General features: G+C 44.7%; 1 protein-coding gene across 2 annotated transcripts in view; it reads right to left on the reverse strand.

The window, feature by feature from the left end:
• Window positions 1–16354, reverse strand: part of LOC118512509 (T-box protein H15-like) — a 53883-nt gene extending 37529 nt beyond the window's left edge. The window contains exons 1-3 of one of the 2 annotated variants that reach the window (XM_036057024.1): window positions 15387–16354; window positions 8064–8257; window positions 7851–7981 (exon numbers count right to left, since the gene is read on the reverse strand). In XM_036057024.1, coding sequence (XP_035912917.1) covers window positions 7851–7981; window positions 8064–8257; window positions 15387–15630 — 569 coding nt within the window. In that variant the 5' untranslated portion in view covers window positions 15631–16354. The remainder of the gene's footprint in view (window positions 1–7850; window positions 7982–8063; window positions 8258–15386) is intronic. The other variant, XM_036057026.1, reaches the window with a different exon arrangement.
• Window positions 16355–21697: the final 5343 nt, after the last annotated feature.

Raw genomic sequence — 21697 nt, forward strand, 5'->3', positions numbered from 1 at the left:
TTAAGCTTCACTCAACCGACCCAGTCTAGACCAACAGGACCCATTGTTCAGGGTCAAAGGATGCTGGTCGCTCGTACTGTGCAGGATTGTTGTTAAGCTGTTCGGGACAACAGCAACAAGAAAACCGCTCCTCACTAGACCAGCGGGTGTCACCGTACCGAGGCATCCCCGCCCTGCGCTACACTGCCTGCTGACACGTTCCACAGCCACGTTGACAACGGGGTCGTAATTTATGACGAACAGGTTCTCCGGTTCTTAATCCACTCGATCCACCCGGAGCGGCCCGGAGGATGGGAGTGAAACGGGGCTTATGTATTCGATCGTTACTCGATCAACACTTTGTCAACACTCGTTCAAAAGACGATTTTTCTTCCACCCGGTTTACCGGTGCTCTCGCGAGGCAGAAGGAAGGTATCAGCTTTCATCGATGGCTAGCGATCAATCCGTGCGACGTACGTTCGACGTTTCCCCCCGGTAGGGAAATGGAAACCGAGAGCTGTCACCCCTGGACCACAGGCCGTTACGATCAGCACGGGGAGATATGGAAAATTAATGAATTTACAAATTAATCAGATAATGAGCGCTTTTGCGCTTGGTTTCGAAGCACGCTCGGCCATTTTATTCGACCAACCCGACGAACAAAAACGGGGAAAAAACAAACAATCCAAACGATGTGCCACCCTCGAGTCGAACAGCGATCGATCGACGCACAATCGATCGATCGACAGTGTGTGACAGTGGTGAATTTGCATAATTTATGCTTTTGTGTCCGGCTGAGCAAGAAAAGCATCGGCCTAGTGTAGCGTAACACCGTGCTCAAGCGAAATCCCATAGCACAGGTGGGATCCCGCTAGAGAAGCCACCAGGAACCAAACAAAAAAAACGCCATCGTCCCAGCTTCCACCGCGGATCGGTGACACTAACGATTAGAGGCTACGATTTTTCACACTTTCATCGACAGCTTATTGGAAACGATTATCCAACAGTCATCAGGTTCGAGGATTTTTTTTCGGAAGAGGAGTCATGTGAGACAGTGAGAAACATAAAGCATTGTGGACAGGTTTTTAGTTGCTGCTTAAGGGCTCATCGCCAGTTCTGCTGTTGGCCGATGGCTCGCAGTAATTGATGAGCGAGGTTAGCCCTTGGGTCACTGGGGCCCGGCCAATGTTCCACGGCATATGGATTGAACAAATTTGAAGTTCAAAATATTCGTTCTCCGAGGTTTTGTCGATTCAGGGCTGGCGACTGGTCGCACAAAAAGGGTGTTAATTAAGCTGTCTTCGAGGGTTGGAAGAAGATTGATGTGTAGCATCAATGGTGAGCTTTAGCTGGGCTTTGAAGAAGCGAAGAGAAGCGAACAGTAGAATAGAAGCACTTGCAATCATTATGTTTGCTTCTTTGATGTTTCGGTTATGATATTCAAAACTTCTAAGCAACTTGAGACTACTGCAAACTTCAAAGTCAGACCAAACCAATCAAGATACATGGAATACAACTGTCCATTCCAATGACTTTCGCTTCTGAACTTTACTGGGATTTGCTAACCCCCCAATAAACGGCACGGCGGTCTCGAGCCACATCACCTTTTCAGTAAAGCAATAAACTGCTGCTAATTTGTCTCGAACCGTATCGAGCACAGGAAGCGCGATCGGACGCCACTTAATGCTTCTAATGTCGTAAGATCCAAAAACTCGCCCAATCAATCGATCGTGCGGGAGTCGATCGTAAAGCAATCGAGTCTCCTAAATCTTTCGCCAAATCGCTTCTTGTGGCAGGCTGCAGTTCGTTCCAAGTCCAGGCTGCCAGACGATCGACTTTATGCGTCGTTTTGCATAAAAAGCCTCATAAGCGGCCATCAATGTCGAAGTGTAGATATTGGTTTTCTGCTCCTGCATCAGCCTCTTTCAGCTTATACTTTCCATCGCCCGCGGTTAAGTCGTGTGTGGTTTGGCAGTTCGGTAGTGCCTGTGTGCCAGAGCACAATCGCCCAAAAACCCCGTACACACCGATCGACCCAATAAGCCTACTGCAATTGAATTAATTTACGATCGATTCGTCGATCGGTTGCCTGCGCCAGGAGCATGCTCTGGGAATGGCTTCATTTAAAGGATAATGTCTTATTCGTTCCTCGCTTCGATCGTTCCGACTTCGAGACTGCAACGCTAATCTCGCACAGTTCGCGTCCCGAGCTCCGTTCGAAAGGATGCAATGTTGAGGCGCCGTTTATTAGACACCTTTTTTCTGCACAGTTCCAAAATCCGATCAACCACAGCTGCTCATTTTATGGACCAACAATTCAATCAGCATAATTTTTCCGGCTTTAACTCCCACCGGATTGGTGCCGTGGCTGGAACGGTTTTGGAGCGAATTGTCTACACGCATACTTCGCGCTGTCCAACATTGTAATCGGACCCGGTCGAAAACTGTAGACAACGGACAACGGTCGTTCCATCTTTCCCCTTCGGTAACGTCCCTATCGAACATTGTAGGCCGACCATCGTTTGGAAGCTTATCGTGGATCGGATTCATTTCGGCGACAGTAAACTAATCTCAATTAATTAAACCACGATAAAACGCGCACCGTGCTTCTTCCCGAACCCCCAGCCCGATGGGGTGTCGAGGGACCCATCGAACACGCGGGACGCAACGATGTATGTTTTATGTATGAGCGTATGAGCGAGGCGAACGAAAGGCGGAGGATGGGATGTGAAGAGACACCTCGTTGCGTTGGTGTTGTACACCGGGCGATACCACCTACCAAACCCACCAGATACACCGGGACCTGGCAGATAATGGCCGGTGTCCATGGACCATAAATCAAGCTTCCAGGTTCGTTATGTGGGCCCACCGTTTTGCGTCCCCGTTTGCTTCTGCTCGTGCTGCTGCCGCTCGGATTTTTGGCGTTCGCGAAAAAGACGTCGTGGGGTAGCCGCGGTATTCGCGAGGGAGTCATAAAAAATGGTGTCTAACGATAGCGATCCGCGAGTGAGCATTAGTTGCTGGCGTGGATGGTATTAGGAAGCTAGTAGACGACGACGATGATACGGACACCCGAAGCCGCATTGTCGTATTAATGTGGATCCGAGCAAAGTGTGTGCGATTGATTATCTTCTTGCCGGGCGATGCGGAGGCGAGGGCTATCGTGATCGATAAAATATCGATTAATATTGAAAGGGGTGATAAAGTGGGGATATGTGTGGTGAAGCTTTCATCGTATGTACGCAACTTTGCCTAGCTGAAGTTTACTGTTCCTTTCAAGCTAGTATCTTGTGTATCCTACAGAACAATATTGAAAATGTTACCAGAAGATATCAAATACAAAAAATTGAACAGTGTCTCAAACCTGTTTATGATCATCCCTTTTATTCTAAACTGAAGATTTCTTCGACGTTAAAATATTTCTATTTACATAAATCCAGAACACTCAAAAACTTCTTTTATCTACTTGATTGGAGTTTCCTGGAGATAATGACTATCATTTTAATTTTCTTTTGTAAACCATTCTCAGGTATTCCCAGTTCAGCTATATGCAAATCCTTCTTTTATTGCCTTTATCCACTGTCTTATAGTTGATCAGTCAGTTTTTCTTCGATTCGATTATCTAGGCCCAAAGCACTGTTCACCGAATCAAGTCTCCTATAATAATTTTCGAGCCTTTGTGAATGACAACCTCTCGTTAAACGAACTTAGAAAATATGTTTGAAGTATAGCTAATGGAGCACACAGCCTTACTATTTTAACTGCTCGTTGTGAAAGAAACCTTTGAGCTATTTCTGAGTTCATGTCGTATTGCATTATGCCAGAGAAATCCTGAAATCATATTTCTTTCATCTGCTTCATAGAAGAATTTTTAAGGGCTGGAGTTAGACTATTGATCAAACCAGGATAATTAGATAGCAAGTGATTAGTTCCTTGATTTAAAAAATCTTGGTTCAGCGATAGTATACTTTGCTCTTTGACTTTGCACTTCAAAACCTCGAGAGTTGTCTTTGCCTGCATTTCTGACTTCCTGTGACTTGATTTTATCTGTATTTGCCTTCTTGATTCTCATTAGATGATCTCATTTTTAAACCAAAACACTTCTTCCTTACCTATTTGTGAAGAGACTATATTTGTTAAAGCCGCTGATGGTAAGTTTATAAAAAGAGCTAAATTGATACGTCAAACTGTTCCCCAAGTACATCAAATCACCATAAAACATTCACTTCGACAACATTAAACAAAGCAAGAAGATAAAAGGTCTTCCTTGTGATTCCACACACCACACAGTACATGGGTCACCCCTTATTAACTGCTTATCATCAAATATCACACCTCACTCTAATCAAGGAAGTGAAAAGTGAGAACAATACAATTACACACGCGTTAAACCCTTTTTCTTCTAGATATTTCAAATCAACCGATCCGGACACCGATAAGGGTCAAAATCAGGCTAGCCTTGTGGCGACAAGCTTCGAAAAGGAATCTCCATTTTGACTAATTTAAATGCGCTTACGCACCTGAGCTGTGGTACTTTGATTTTAATTCTTGTTAGAGGCAATAAATTATTCGATAAAACCTAATCCCGTGATCCGTGCGTGGCCGTGCGGTTGGTTGCTTCGGTGGCTAATGGTGCGCATTCGAAAGCAGCTCCAGCGCCGAAACTCCAACACGGAAGGCTCGTCTGGGGCCCCGCGTTGCGCGATCGGGTGGATGTGTTTAATTAAATTTAAATTTACTGCCCAACCATCATAAAAATCCGTGAAGCTTATCAGCAATTTCAGGTGACAAACCTTGAGGTCGGACTGGCTCTTGCTCCTGCCAGAAGGCTGGCGACGAGCGCGTTATAAATGTAATCTTATTAATTTTTATTGCACCTTCTCGAGGCGAACCCAGGCAGCCAGGCTTGAAATAATGTGCCTTTACGATGGGCGAGTGAAAGAGGTGAGGAAAAAAGAAACCCGGGGAGTCGTTGGAAACAATCACGACCGCACGACAGGACACATTGGGAGGTTCGAAGGTGGCAAGGACGGTGGGTGGTAGCGTAAATTAAAATCCAAATCCAACGTCCCACCGGAGCGGGCGCGGTCCGCTCGCGGGTTTCGATTATAAACACCTTTTGCCTAATTAAGGACCCAAGCCTAAAGTGCACCGCGGGTGGCAAAGAACGCATCCGTGTGCCCGGGGGTTTTATTGTTGCTATACACTACCATTTTTGTTGGCCGTGGTGGACTCTGGTCCATCGGCCATGGGCTGATGAATGTTACGGCTTTAGTTGGATCGCTGTTTTTTTTTCGTTTCCCCTCTCGCACGTCTCTGTTTGTAATAAAGCCAATGACGTTTAATGCCCCGCTGCAAACAACGTTAACATGTCGACAGGTCTGAGAATGTAACCTTATGGCGCTATATATCTTTCGCTCCAGAATGAGAGCTCCCAGAGCTTCACTTTTTTCTTCCGCGTTAATATTTCACTCCAGCACAAACACTCGGCGCTACTACCGTGTACTATTGATTAGCTTCCAGCAAAGAATCACGCACCTCGTCCAAGTCCGGCGACTAGTGTCGGAGGTGTCTAATCGAAGAAGCGGGCTCCATGGGTGAACTTCTGGGTCAGAAGGCTAACGAAAGCCAGCGAAACGCGGCCATACAAAGCTCGGCTGGCAGTTTAATTGCATTCGGTTACAGGGCGCTTATCGGGAGCGCCAGCCCGGTGCTGTTGATGCGTAAATTGAAAAGCGAACTTCATTCGTCATCGGCCACCATTCTCATTAAGCATTAATGTCACTCAAACATGTGCCCAGTCAATCATGGCGCTTTGGCGCGTGAACGCAAGGTAAAATTCAATCGAAAGCTGGCCCCCCAATCGTACCCGTGGGGTTTGTTACATAAATTATCACGTGCGATGTGCTAGAGACAGTGTCGCTCCCTTATCACACCACCACGAGAACGCACCCGAGAAAGTCGTCCATTTTCTATTCGTCACTGACTCACCCTTACGAGGACACAAGAGACACAAGAGTTGTCATCCGATACAATGTATGAGCAAACGGGAGGGGGAAAAGAAAAACAGTCAGTAAAACGAGGTGTGTTTGAGTGTGTGTATCCCTTCCCTCCCCCAATATTTCTGGTGTTCGGTTTGATGAAGAATGATCTTCCTTCTGTGTGCATTGTCAGCAACCACCCTTACTGTTTAGTCAACCCCAAAAAGGGCTTTTTTTTGGGTGTAAACTCTCGTACAGTTATTCAAACTGACAAACGGCACTGGAGGGCAGAACGATGGGAGCAACTTTAACAGAAACCGATACACACCCTTCAACATGAATCTTACTCGAAAACAAAACAACAAGCAACATGGAGTTGTTCGAGTGACACTTTCGTCGATGCTCGTTGTGTTTTGGACAAATGGGACCCCTACGCTGCTGCTGGAACCATTTTTCTTTCGCCGGCGTACAACAATGCAACCCGAACGCTTCATTGGATGGGAAAAAAACAGCCGCCATCCGTCGAAAATGGAGCTAAATCATCCAATAGTAGGGGTGACAGCGTTGCCAATGCAGCCAACGCAACGACCCATCATCGTCATCATCGTGTAACGGACGGTTCCATGTGGAACCGTTCCCAGGGCCGCATATCACGCGAATCACGTACGAATGAAAGCCCAGCCTGCTGGATGTAATTGAAAATCGCAACTGCAAAAACAAGGCATTAAATTTTCAAATTGAAAACAAATTGCCAAATGGGGAAAATTGTGTGTGTGTGTGTGTGCTTCTCCGGACTTTCAACCAGTCAGTCAGCCAGTCATTAGTCTTCTGCGTTTCTGCACCAGAATGGATGGCAGCTGTTCGGTGGTGCTTTGTGCTATAAATTAGCACAAAACCAATAGAATTGTGTGCCTCATATTTTTCCGGGAGTTGGGTGTGGATGTTCAGTCCTTTCATTTGACCATCTTTAAGGGTAATGTTAAGTACTTTTAACTTTTTTAATAATTTTGATAGGCTAGAATAGATATTCCGGATATTCTGGAGGCATTCGGAGAGATATTCTGGCTTGTCTCGGATAGACAAAGTTATAGAGGAATCATCACTCTACTCCAGGTTTCCCATCCCTAATAGCCTTGTTAAAAATTCCTGAGGATGAGGGTGGTTTTACTTTATCCTTTTTAAGTTGACGGATAACATGAATCCAACTTCAAGAAATACATTTTTAAAGTTTGAATCATCATAAAAGATCATTTAGATGCATTTGAGGATATTCAGCGACATTGAAGCTTCCTTGAGCATCATTAAAGCACTGCGAGCATTCAGGGCTGTAAATAGCTCGCATCGCAAACCTCCCAAGCAGCAGCAGCAGCGAAGATTAATTCGTCAGCAGCAAAATTACATCCTCCCCTAACCACTTTCATAATTACTGTAATCGCTTCCAGCAAAAAAAAAGCCCTCGAAGAAGCGCGTGTCCAGCGAGGAAACAGGGCTCCATCTGCTGCACACGCTCCGCGACATAATCCGGAGCTGCATGTGTGCAAGCTAATTCCACTCCTAATAATGCTGTCTAATGACCAATTCATAGCTGTGTAGCTTTTAACCAAACTTACACCGTTTTTTTTCTCTCTCACTTCCGATTCTACTTACTTTCCCGCGACTTCATGTTACCCGGACCGGAAAAACACCCAAACCGTCCCATGAAAACGTAATGGAAACGAAAAATGTTGAGCCTAAAGATTTATTGCCCTTAATCCAATCCCCCGGAAAATGACTCCTCTGACACTTCCTTTCACTGGGCTAGTTCGATAACGATCAGCGTTCGGGTCGATCGTGCCCGGGTGTAAAGAGCTGGGTTTCTGAGTAGAATGAATATCCCTCATTTGTACGTACCTTCCCGTCTTGGTGATGATCATTTCCGTGCCAAGCTCGTTGAACTTGTCCCAAAGTTCCTTCGTCTCCAGGTGACACTGGACCGGCCGCAGGTCGTCCGAATTGCAAGACCCTACGATGGTTGGTCGTTTCTAACGACGACCGCAATAGAAACATTAGACAAGGAAAACTCACAAGGACGCCACGATCATCTAGCTGAAGGCGATTGCTTACCTGTGCCGGTTCCGGTGAAAGTCGTTCCTCGTCCGACACGGATATGCTGTTCGGTGTTTCGGTCGTACGCGAGTGGGTCACACGGCCACTGTCGGAGGACTTGGGTTCCTCCGAATCACTGCACTCTTCCACATCCACGTCCACCTCATCGTCTGCCTCGGACAGCCGATCGACGGACGCATTTTGTACGGAGCCTGGAGGGAAAGAGCAGAGGCATGGGATTAAAACATTACAATACACATTATTAAAGCACATTACTTTAAATTATCATCAAGCGTACCCATTACCCATTCATGTATCCTCAACACGAAACACACCAACGGTGTGTTCTATGCTGAAGCTAATTAAATATTCCATTAACACCGCGATTACGGCTTGTTTAATAAATCAAACATTAATACGCATAAATTAATTCCAATTACGCGTTGGGGAGCCGGAAAGGGGAGCAAAAAACGCACCCCCAGCTCACCTCGCGTTAAGCCGCGCTGGTGGAGGATGTGGATGCAAGGATACATCCATCCGCCCTCCCGAAACCGCTGTATGCAATTGAAACGTTTCACCAATGGAAATGAAATACATTAAATTAGGCGTGAAACAATAAAAAACAAAATACGCCCCACAGCCCGTGGTGCGTGGTTTGCATTTTCCGCGCTTCGGGTCAGAAAAATCATCAGACGGCGGCGGAAGATGGGTCCTGCAGCAGCGGGTTTGACTGTCGAAGCTCTCTCGGGAGAGCTTTCCACATTAATTTTCCCACTCACACACACACGCGCGCGTACTGCCTGTTTCTCTTTCACCCCTTTTCAGCCTGGCCGATAACAATAGAGACATTTAGCAAACAGCAAACACACACACCCAAAAAAACAGCGGCATAAATAAAATCAACATTCGCTTAACAAGCACAACAGAGACTGAGGTGAACCGGTTTGCTCATCAAAATATTCATCGCTACCATTCCCGGACCAACCGGAGGGTGGCCCGTGAGGGGTTTGTGTTGTTGGCCAAAATGTATTTATGCAAACCATGCTTCCATGCTTGACGAGAGATTTGTTGTCCATTTTCTAAGCATGCCCTTTTATTCTCGTTTCCATCCAGCAGTAGTGCAGAAAGATAAACGGAGCTTTGTCTTGTAGGTTATTGCCGAAAATCGTGTCATCTCTTAATTGAATAAAAATGGCCATGTTTTGGCGGGGTTTTTTGTTGTTGTTTTGGTTTTCCTTTGCATGGAAAACTCTCACAACGGATTTAGTTGGTAAACATTACCCTTTCGGTGATGGTGCAGCTAAGCTATTGAGCAATAAAGGTAGCACAAAACATGCTTTATGGCGAGATTCATATTTCCATTATTTGTACTAATATGGGTTTTTTTTTGTGTGGTGTTTGTGGGTTGAATGCTGACTAGGTACAGTGTTGTCCAAATGCACTATTAAGACTATCGTTTCAGAATCAACAATTGTTCAGCTTTGAGGACGGTGGTAATGGTCTGAAATTGGACAATCTAATTTTTGGGTTTTTAAATGTCTTTCATTAAATTCTTTCTGATGTGGTAATGAAAATTATTTTGCTACATTTTTGACTCCAATTCTTTACATATAAAACCAACTGCATTTAACAGGTATTTTAGTTTTGGGTTGAATTAATATTAATTGGACGGAGTTTTGCTACTATCGAAGCGACTTCCAGGAGTCTCGCTGTCACAACGCCCAAGATGATCAAGAAGTTTTATCTTCCAAGTCCTATTAGTCTAAAGGACTTAGACTTTGAGTCTATCACGAGATCGCATAGCTCAAAGGGGGTTTCAAATCCTAAGGATCTCGAGACCAAGCAATCGCGTAGATGAATAGACCTCATCTACCGAGAGGCACAGTAGTCAAAGGGTCTCTTCGATTGTTTTTATTCATCAAAGACGGCTTATTGCTATCTCTTGGAATTGATCATCCAAGAAACATAGTCATTCATAAGACCTCATTTTTCAAGAGGTTTCATAACCTTACAGGCTTTATAATTTGATCTTCTTCTACCAAAAGTTCTCGTTCCTTAAGGCCAAGAAAAAGAAAATAAAAAGCCGAGGCCTCTACTGCGGAAAAGAATCCAAGCCGAATAGACTGTATCTACCCAGGAACCTACAGGCAAAAGGACCTAAGAGGCTTACGTGTTCCAATGAACGTCGTCGTCCAAGTTATCTCATATTCCAAGAGGTGGTATGATCGTAGAGAATTTGTCATTTACCACAAGATTGCGAACTTCAAAACAGCTCCTTAGCCACACAGCTGGAATCTAAAAGGCCTTTACTGCCAATAGAATTTGTAGTCGGAAAAACCTCATCTACCAAGGATCCTAAGAGTCAAGGGTGTCTCCTCTTAAAAACCTCATCATTCAATAGACATAGTCGTTCAAGAAGCTTCCTATATCAAGAGACCTTATAGTAAATAGATTGTTGTTTACCGAGAGGCCTTGAAATGAGAGAAGTAGCAACGTTCAAGCTTCATTTTCAAAGTCTTCATCAAAATAACTTTGCCATAGAAAGGACCTTCTTACACAAGGACGCAAGAGATAAAATAAGACAGAAGCTAGGGTTTAAGTGAAAAATTCTCTATCATCTATTCAGTTTCGTACACAAAAGCCATAATTAAAAAAAAATCTACAATCTAAAATTCAATTCAATAACACTTTAATTGTACTTTCAACGCTGGACAGCACGAAGCATGCCATTAAACACAGGAATAGGAACCACCCGATTCCAACCAGGTTCCTATTATTTATCTTACTTTTGCTTTTTTCTTTGTAACGCTTCCAATCCGTGCAGTGAAACTTATGAAAGTGCAATAAAATGACCATGTGTTTATATAATAATTGTTTCCGTTTTGTTTTCCTCTAGCCGTTCACAAAACGACGAACGAACTTCACTCCATTTCAGCCAGTTTATGACGGGCGAATTTTATGGATCCTGTATGGAAGGTGCAAGGTGTGTGTGTATGTGTGCCCCATAAAACCCAATCAAGTGTAAATCGACATTCGATCGGTGAAAATTAATGCCGTCCAGTGGTAAACCGGAAGCCGGACAAAAGTTTCTCTCCAATGCCATCTTCGATCAGTGAGCGACAACATTTATCACCCGTTTTTTTGTTTTTGTTTTTTGTCCCCAAAGAGGCCCCACCGTTCATCACACTTTCGCTCGTTACGATGGAGTTGTGGCACAAAAATAAAAACAACCAATATTGATCCACCAATCTACACAATCAATGATCCATATCGAGTCAATGAGTTAAATCCCGAACCCCCCCGACGTTACAACTCATTTTTAATTGACAAGCTTAACACTAGCGCTTGGCAGGTGAAGTTCACCGCGCTGGCAAAGGAATCATTTTTCCGAAGGTTCATTCTTTGCACCGGAATTGTGCGTAAGCTTTCCCCCGCACGCAACAGCGGCTTGGGCAAACATTGTAACACTTTGACCCAACAATCCTTCAACACATTACTGGAAGTACGGCGTAGTCGGTTAGAGTCACGTTAAATGACTCGCGAAAGGAACCCCTTTCGGTAAGTTTCCACGCATTACCGGTATCGAAAGTTTTTCAACACTTGATCACTCAACGGCAGGCAGTCCGGACGTCCTTCGAAAAAACAGGTGGCTTTCATCAGCTTCGGCTGGTGGAAAACTGTGGGGAGGGCCATTTCCGATCGTTTCCCATTTCCTCAAGAATCAGGATTTAGTTTCCAGCCCAAAATCCCATTCAGCATACACACGCATACGCTCACGCACGTACCAGAAGGCACGCACGCATGGAAAAGAAAAACTGGTCCCTGTCAACGGGTGGCATTTGTGCCCCTACTCCCTCTTTTTCCCGGCAAACCCTTTCCCGGGGCCGAAGGAAATCGAATCTGATTTTCTTTTCCTATTTTTCTACCTCTTTTCCTCTGGAAAGGGGCCGTATGTAGGTTTTAAATGTGTTTTATCATGCATTTTTTGCTGTTGTTTCTTTGGCGTCAGCGTATTAGTAACTTTGTTTGGTAGACGTGAGACATTGTGGCGTCCGAGGTAACTCTGCGCACTCTTTCGGGAGTCTCCGAACGATTTACGATAATGATAATGATGGGCACCTGTGTAAAGTGCGAATTGTTCGCACCAACATCGGTGGGGAAAATGGGTTGGAAACATGCAGCAAACACCTCGAACGGGTTGTTTGCCCTCTCGATTGTCGGCAGATCCCGACAGCAGCAAGAACGGGGGGCGAGGTTTTTGCGTGCCGTTTTCCCTACCTCCCAGCGAACAGAAGGTGTGAGAATTCTAATAAAATCTTACCAAATCCATCATCGGGTGGGGAGAGAAATCATCGCACTCGGCGGTAAACTCGCCATAGTAAATTAAGTGTAAAGTTTGGCGTGAAGTGTGCTGGGCACGCACAGTGCCATGAGTGTGAATTTAGCATACTAACGGATCCCGGAGCTGAGCTGCGGGAGGTTTTGTTAAGAGGTTGGGTATTAAATTTTGTGTGAAATTCGCTGTATAAGAAATTTATCCAAAATGTCAAGTGTTATTAAGAACCTGAGACATTACAGTAGCAACAGTAAGTAATTATATCATATCTAGAACCAAGCAGTGTATCAGATCATATTATAATAAAATGTTGTGATACTGTTTTTATAATTGAGATTTTTACTACTTGTTACGTATTTTAATACAATTTTGTTTTTTTTAATCTAAGTTTTTGTCAAATTATCTAGGTATTTTCATATCTTTTAATGAAAATCTTTTCGCATCATTTGCTCAATGTACTCATATTTAGATTATTTGTTTATTGAAGCAAACTTCAATTGTATTTTACTTTTCCTCTTCTTGTCGATACACCCCCTTTCTATCATTCTTCAACAAACTAAGCAGATGCTTGATTCCTCGAGCTTTCAAGGGTATCTTCCTATAAGCCTATTGGGTCCTGAGAGCCTTGCTTATTTTGAGGGATCCGAACTCTATAAAGGGGTCTCGCATAATATCTCTACTTCGCCTCAGGCTCTAGTCCAAACTGCAGATTTGGCGTCTATCATTCTATCATCATTCTGCTGAAGTGAACTATCATTCTGCTTAGAGCCTCCAAGGGGCTTGATCCACCACTGTCCATATAAAGGTTCTAATAGTCTAAGTCTTACCATATTATCATTTTGTTGAGTTCAAGTTGTATTTAAATACATCATGTACAATTTTACATGTAAAACAACGAGCTAAAAAATTTTCTTCTTCATTTTTCGGCTCTACACCCTTTAGATGTCTCGGCCTGGTATTTTTGACATGAGCTTACCCATAGTTGGATAGTTAGTCCTGCGTACGTGGAGTTAGTCTGGATAGGATTTGAACCCCGGTGCTGCAGTGTAAGGACAACCTCGGCCATCGGACCACCCCAGTATAAAAATACACTGCTTAAAACTTACAAACTCTAATATTTTTTTAAAAGGAATGTAATAATAAATTCCATTAGCTCTCATCGCCGTGCTACGCCCTACGAAATTATAATTGCAATCATTTTTAATATGTTTGGAGTAAATATATTGTAAGGTAGGCGCAAAAAACCCTTGGGCGCTAGGTTCACATTTCCTCACATTTCCTCACATTTCCAAACCCCCGTATTGAGTTTTTGGTATCGCCAACCGCCACCGAGAACGTACACAAGCCGTTCGATCAAAACCACGGCCACCGTGTACAGCCACCAATCGACGACCGTTACCAAATCCACCCGCTGAGTTCATTAGAGCCTTTCCGCGCCCTACACCATTCACCGCATTCCGCAACATTAGGGCGGTCGGTTTGCTGGTGCTGGTGCTGCTGATTGCAACCTGAATTATGACAGGCTACTGTCCGGTTGTTTGCATATCACTCTCTTTCCCAAACCCAGCAACGCCACCACCCATTATCCTGTGGTCCCCTGCATCTCTCACGCGTGTACTGCAAATTCCAAACACACACACACAGAGCGATAAACATATACCACGGTAGGGGTATAAATCAATTTTAAATAGATTATCGGCTCGATTAAAACCACCCGGCTACCGTGGGTGGTCCGTCCACCAGACTGGCGCAATTCAATTAAGGTGTCTATTGCAACATAAATGTACCCACACACACACGCACGTACGTGGAACGTCAGCGTTGTTATGCAATGGTTTAAAATGCCCCCCTCGTTGTTGCTGCCGTTGGAATTTGCAAAAGCCATCGTCCTCTCGCTCAACCCACGGCCCGGCTCAGGCGTCATTCAGCGCCTTATAAGAGGCTGAGGCCACTGTCAACAGGGGGCGGTTCAGGTATGTTTTGTCCGTGTTTCGCCGTACGGTGACAGTTTGTGTGGTAGGTTGCTGGTGCTGATTAAAGTGCGCCAAAAACCAGACCTCCCCCCCCCCCCCTGCTCCCCGACCACGTTTAGACTCCGGACCACAGGCACATTAAAAAGAACCCCTTTGGATGAGGTTCATTAGTAAACAGCTGCAGCTATAAAAAAGGGCTTCGAACCTAAAGCTGCTCTATGAGAGGTTTAATGAACAGCATCCTATTTAGTTGTAGCATTAGTCAGTTTGGTCCAGTGCGGGATAATAGTAATCTGTCAAAACGCTCACGTCAACGCCAATTAGAGCATAGTGATAGCATTGCTATTCCTGGGCCGGCTGTCGGGGATAATTGAGACTTCTGCCACGTTTTTCTGTCCCTCCATAAACGACACATTCTCTTATCATGTAATGGAATGCTTATCTCGAGCGTTTTAATGTAATGGATCATCTTCCTGTGGGCAGACAATCTGTCCTGCTGGGTGTGAAGTCATTTAGCTGATTTATGTCCACGTCTGGTGTAATTTGTTATTTTCTTATTTGATTTGTGTTTAACCGTTCCGTTTAAATATATATTTTAATTCGATCTTGTTTTATGTGTTTATTCTGTCTTTCTATTGTAGATAATCGGATTTATTGGCAACTAATTAATATCAATGAGACAGATAAATTCAACCTAAAGATAAATCGTTGTAATGATTAGGCTTTGTGCATACAAGAAGACTGCTTTTTTTATTCGTTCCAGTCACCGCAAAACGTCAATGCAAATAGTTGATTTACTCAACAAGCCCCTTCCAGGACATTGTAGCAAACCTGCCGAATACTTCACCCTAACCCTAGACGCAACCACTCTTGAGACACAACAAAATTAATCAATCCTCTCGGAATTCTATATCCCCGCAGCAACCCGACCATAGCCAAGCCTGTTTCAACTGTATCCACTAACGATTAAGCAAAAGAATAACCAAACAGGTGAGGGATGGTGGAATGGTAGAAAATCGAAAACAAACTTGCCACTTACGAAAACTGCTTCCAGAGGGCTCCTGCTGGAGCCCTCCCGCAGTGCCATGATCGCCGCTATCGAGAAATCCGTCGCACCCTTGGCAGCCGATAGAGCAGCGGCGGCAGCGGCGGCCGCAGCAGCAGCTGTACTGACGGACCCTGACCCCATGCCCGGTGGTCCACCCCGGCCACCACCACCCGGTGGTCTCCCATCATCCGTCGGCACACTCTTGGCTGGTCCCGGATCCAACAGCATTCGGGCCACGGGTCGCCGCTGCTGATCCCGTCCCGAACCGGACTGTGGGGAAGGGGGGGTCGACGCGGGACTACCGGCCGCTCCCGCACTACCCGCGCCGCCGCGTCTCGCACACTTCAACTTCTCGGTCACCGGCACCGCACTCGCGAGGTCACGACGTTTGCGTTTGTGTCTCTCAATTTTGCCGGTTGATTTGCGCGTCCCGTTCACCGTTGACAGTTCGCTAGGGAGCGAAAATCCGTAAGCAAACACACTGTTCACCACAGCCTCACGGGCATGCTTATCGAACTGCGATCGTTTTTCGAAAACACCGACGGCACATTTCAAACACCACAACAATGATACGCACTTTTCACTGTGGCCGAAAGGAACGAACGCATTGCACTCGGCGACCTTTGCTAGCCCCTGAAACTATGCAACACTGCCGATTAATGCTTGCCGGAAAAGGAATCAACTAGCAAAATTTTAACGTTTTCATTCACTAACGCGTAAGGCAAGTGAGGCCTAATTCTGAAACCTGTGTTTCCTTATGCTGGCTATGTTGCTTCTGGACGCGACCGTTAGGGGAAGGGGAAGGTGGGGCGGGTAGGTCGTATTGTTATCGCGGTGACGTTTTTCGTTGGCCCCCGCCCCGGTTTCGTCCCGAACGGCTACACAATTCAACGCGTGCGTAGCGATGGATGCAAGCGCGCTGCTGCCCAAACAACGAGTTCTCGGAATGAGCTTTCGAACCCAACTGGCGCGCACGCTTCGTCTGTGGTGCTCTAGCTGCACACGCACACCACCACCACCTCGCCGTGTTGCAGAAAGTGCAGCGAAAACCCTCATCGGCATCACACCACTACCAACACACACCCGGTTGGGTAACGACGGTAGAGGGGAAAAGCGTTAAAGGAAAAAACTGGTTTTCCCACCTAGCTCCGCCTACTGTGCGTGGTCATCCATTTTGTTTTCTCCTTCTTTTGCCGGTGCTCATTCGCGTGTGGTGCAACACTCACAGCGGGAGATTGCGTCTCATTTGTCTTTGTCTCACTGGAAGCGGTCACTCAAGGGGTAACTCACGGGAAAAACTTCCCTCACTTCACTGAGGGTGAGAAAGTGTGGTGAGTGGGGAATGACTCACGCTGAACGTTACCACGAGGGGGTTTCCACGGGGAAATTTCGTGCTGAAGTGTTAAAATCAGAATGATTGGTTATTGGAGGGTTGGGGTTATTTGCTTTTGACACCTCACAGAGTAAATAATATTATGGTGGGTTCCTCAATACACTTTGATATTTAAAGTAAAAGCATAAAACATTTAACACATTTTAAGACAATTTTGTAAAGCAATTACATTTTTATTCACACTGAACGGATAAATATATGAGGGCTTCTGTTTGTAGACAGGTCGCTGTCCGGCATTATGGAGACTCATCCGCGCTTCCCTCCATCAGCAAGGTTCGCTGACTCTTGTTGACAATCAAACCGGTCTTCTTTTACTACCCTTTCGACAGATCCATGTGCTACCAGCTCAGAAGGCGCTTTTGCACTCGTTCCATCTCATCCTCCAATATGGTGCTGTGCGGTGTTGATGACGTTGAAACGAGAGTCTCTAGGGATAATGAAGCTCCTGCTTTTCCTGAAGCTGTTGACGAACTTGATTGGGATTTTTATGATTTGTTTTATTATTCTATAGAGTTCACAGCAATTGTACCTATTTTATCTGAAGTAAAAAGCTTTATTAGACTCTATACAACTTTGTTTATACTTACTACTGCCCAAAATATTTATGTTGCTAATTTTAGATTTTAATAACACGATGGTAATTTCATATGAATGATTTTTAATTGTATATGAAGTTAAAAAAAACCTAATGAAATGGTTTCGCTAGCTACGCTAGGCTCAAGCGCTGGATCTCTGATGTATCAGAGAAGGTATTGGAATTTAGAAGTCAATCTCATAAGGAATCTATCCATAATCTTAAGTGATTAGTCAATATATAACGCTTATCTGAATTTGACTCAATTGAAGATTTAATTTGGTCATCAAGATACAGTAATTCAATAATGAAAATACAAACCCTCACCGCCATTGGAACCTGACTGTCAAACTTGTATGCAATGTTGAATGAAAGGCTGTCAAACTTGTATGCAATGTTTTTGTGTCTTTTTTGTGAGTTTCTGAGTTTCGTATTGAAGTTTTGGGGTTTAATACTAAAATCTGAGTAGAGCATTAAAATTACCAATATATTTTAATCATCATATTGAGTTGTATCGAGCCTGTAACAATCACATTACTGTACTGTTGCCAGGTCTAGACGGCATATTGAGATACTCATATAGTCCTTCCAGCAGATTTGACACACTCTGAAACTGTCTAGAAACTATCTGCACTGCTCAAGAACTGACTGACTGATTTTACCCGTAGCAAGGCAGTCAGTCTTGCGTGCGGAGAAGATTCTGGATCCTCCAAGGATAATATCTGGATTCTGGAGTGAAGCTTTCTGTATGGGATTTAAAGCCCGTTCCTGTCGTGTGTAGACCGGCGCTGCTGTAGTACTTGCCATCGGACTGCCCCATGCGTGGACTTTACCCAACTAAAATCTCGAGCTGACATGGCCTGTCGTCAGGTCCTTAAATGCTTCACGCAGCACTGCCATGATGAACATTCTTTGGCCAGTAGCGGGGTAGTAACTTCTGCTTACGGAAGAACAGCGCGGATGAGATTTGAAACCAGTCTCTTTGACGTCTATGACAGTGTGCCAACAAACATACTCTGTTAGTTCTACCCTTAAAGCTCTTAAAGGAAGCAACAACCAGAACGCTCAGTCGATACCCTTGGATATGTCCTTCTATTTGTCTCAAAACACACACCCAAAAAAAAAGATCTTACTATTTAGTCAGATTATTTATGACAACTTGTTTTCCCTAGTGTCAAAATGCCATCCCCGTTTCATCCCGTATTGCTCCTATCACATAGCAGTCAATGTTTGTCCATTACGTTTTCATCAAAACGGCACCAGCACACAAAGTCTCACGTCGACATGTGTTGTGTGACACTGGGACACAAAATCCACCCAAAACACCCGACAGCAACCACAAAGCCCGACTCCGAACGAGCAAAGTCAATTTATGTTTTGATTAATTTGCATACATAAATAAATATCTCTGTAATAAGTCATTACTCAGGGCCTTTTTCTCTCTCTCTCTCTCTTTCGCTGCTTTCAAACTTTTTTTTGTTGTTTTGGGCTACAAAACGATTCGGAAGCCAGCGCAGACAATGATAATCGGTGTGACGGGGCAAGACCTAGTTGCCGCAGCCAACTGCTCCGAGCCGAGCTGACGCGCGCGGAAGGAAGCTGACATTTCAATCAATGTTTGTTTAGGCAAATTAGAGGCATCGGATCGGATGGAATTTGCATACCGCTCGCCAAACCTCCCTGCACCCCATTCACCACCCTTCCTAGACCCCGGTGTTTTAGCCGTCCGCAAGCCAGGCCTGCTGGTGCCACGTTGTGAATCCATGCTCTAAATACACAGGCCGTTTTTTGGGGTGGTGACCCCGAACCCTACCAGGGTGGGATTTATTTCTGTGTGTGTGTGTGTGTGCACGATGACGACACATAAGGACGACATTTATTTATGCTCACACAGCCGTACCATTGTTGCTCGTGTGCGGTGGGCCCTTCCGCTTCTTCCGGCGCTTGGTGGATTATGAAATTTGAATAAAATTTATTAAATTCTCAATTCCGTAAATACGATTTTTAACACTGTTTCAGGCTGGCACGTCAGATGGTGTGTCCTTCGATGGTCGCTTTTTTGCAACCGCGGAAGATTTATTCCGCACTCGCTGCATCGGATAGGGCTGCACTGAGATGGGTCTGAAGCTGGTGCTTAGCTAATATGGAGTAAAATAGTTTCGCTTTAGATGAGTAATGGCGCACACCGGAGCTCAATTAGCTCAAGCAGACTGTTTGTTTGCTGTTGTCAGTTCGGGCCTCACATTCAGGATTGTCTGTTTGTGTATGCAAATTGGGAGTGGGATTAAATGTTTATTACCAGAAGGAAAGTCTTTGTCACAGTTCTTGTGTCAAATATTAGTAGCCGGGAAGCTTCGATTAGCATAAGAAAAGACTTTAATTTGCCAACCACGTAATTGCATCGCTGGAAAACGAAATAAAATCATTTCACATTTCTAGACAATCAGCAGCATAAGTGCAGCCCCACAATGCTGCGATTGATCGTAAATATAGCTGTGTTTGCTATTTCGGAGCTTCTTTTAACGGGTGACCAATTTCCTATCGCTCGAGCATAATTAAACATACCGTTGGTGGCCAAAGTACCAACGACCGTTGATAGAAAATGGCTCCTCTGACGAGCGAGCGAGCGAGCGAAAAAAACGAATCGAATCTCAACTCCACCGTGCACGCGAGCTGTTTGCTTTATACTTTTAATTTTCTGCTACATTAATTGCTGCTAATTTCCCACCAAATGACCATTCCATATCAGCCGCAAGCCGGGTTCCTCAGCGTATTGTACATTAAGAAGGGAAAAAAAACGTCCCCGACAGCTGCGGAAAGCCCAGAACTCGGTAGTATGTGGTCAGTTGAAAGATTTTTTGAGTTTCTTCGATGGAAGGGGAGGACTTTCGGGGGGTGTAATTTTGAAAATCTCAAAATTAATGAGCTCTCGTGTCTCTCGCGGCTGTTTTGCCTTTTAATGTGCTATTTTATTGCATTTACATAATTGTTCTAGCTCAAATGTCGACCATCGACTTGATGCAAAATCGTTCACGTAGCACACGTGCTGTTTTAAACGGCCGCCGACTTGGTATTGTGATGTGAGGTAATTAAATGATGCAAAGATGCCATTAAGGAAGGGGCCATTTTGCGCGATTGAGTTTCCTGTCCATACAAATTGTAAAATTTTGAATAAAACATGTTAAACAACAGCACGGTACTGACAGTCATCCCGAAGATAGACGATAGGTCAAAGGTTGTGTGATTTATAAAAGCTCCTAATTGTGTTTAACTTTACTATTTTTAATTTTAATTATTTAAGATTAATTAACCTAAGGTTCAATGCGCGTTTTCACATTGTTTCCTGTTCAAAGCTAAACAAATCCTATTAAATAACTATCAAAATAAATAGTAAACAAGACTGTACTGGTGTTGCGAATTGCAACCCCTGACCAGCAATAAAAAAGGCGAGTGGATTCTTTAGTATACTTTATTCAGCGAAATTAAAAATTCGCCCGCTTGGCCCGCTGGTCAGGATCAAAAAGAAAGATCCTTTGCTCGTTATATCGATAGTCACGCCAGAACACGTCATCCTTCGCTTCGGGTCCGTCCGCCGATTTCGTCCGAAGCAACGCGCCCCCTCGCGGCCGGTAGCACAAGCTGACAATAGGCGCGCGTGCCGTCCTCCAACGATCGCGTCGTTACCATAAAGTAACAATTGGAATGAACGAGCTGCCGTAACAATCCTTGCCTGCCTCTCACGGTTAAGCGTCGTCGTCTGCCAGATTGCCATTACTCTGTGCATTCTGGACTGGACGCATCAGCAGCATTACTCCGTCTCGGCCGTTTAGGCGCTACCATGCCTCTGCCGTCCGCGAGGAGAAATTAATAGAATTCTAAGGGCTGAATAGCTCGCTGCCATTATCATGGTAAACCGATCGAACAGCTCCTGAAGCTCATCATTGTAACTGCTCCTCCATGTTCCTTCCATACATACGAAGCCACAGATTCAACTGAGCATCTTCCTCCCGAACGCAGTTTTGGACAGGGTCCAAATGTCTCAGAGACGTATGTAGACGTAGACGTTGACTTTTGATCCCAGAGGGGTGAAGTTTCGGACGACTTCAAGGCCCAGCAATCTGTCTATACATCACTCCCTCATATAAAATGTCGCAGAAAGGTCAACCAGTTTTCCAGGTTGGGATAATCCTGTCAGAACTTCCTCTTTGGCTTTTGAAATATGGAAAAGTGTTTGTCCTGCCAGTTCTGGATCCTTGACTGAAATTTCCCCAAGCTGGATCGTGTGTACTTAGCGACGTCTAGATGCTAGAAAACAATACTAAACATGG

The sequence above is a fragment of the Anopheles stephensi genome, chromosome 3, assembly GCF_013141755.1.
Source record: "Anopheles stephensi strain Indian chromosome 3, UCI_ANSTEP_V1.0, whole genome shotgun sequence".
Taxonomy (NCBI): Eukaryota; Metazoa; Arthropoda; class Insecta; order Diptera; family Culicidae; genus Anopheles; species Anopheles stephensi.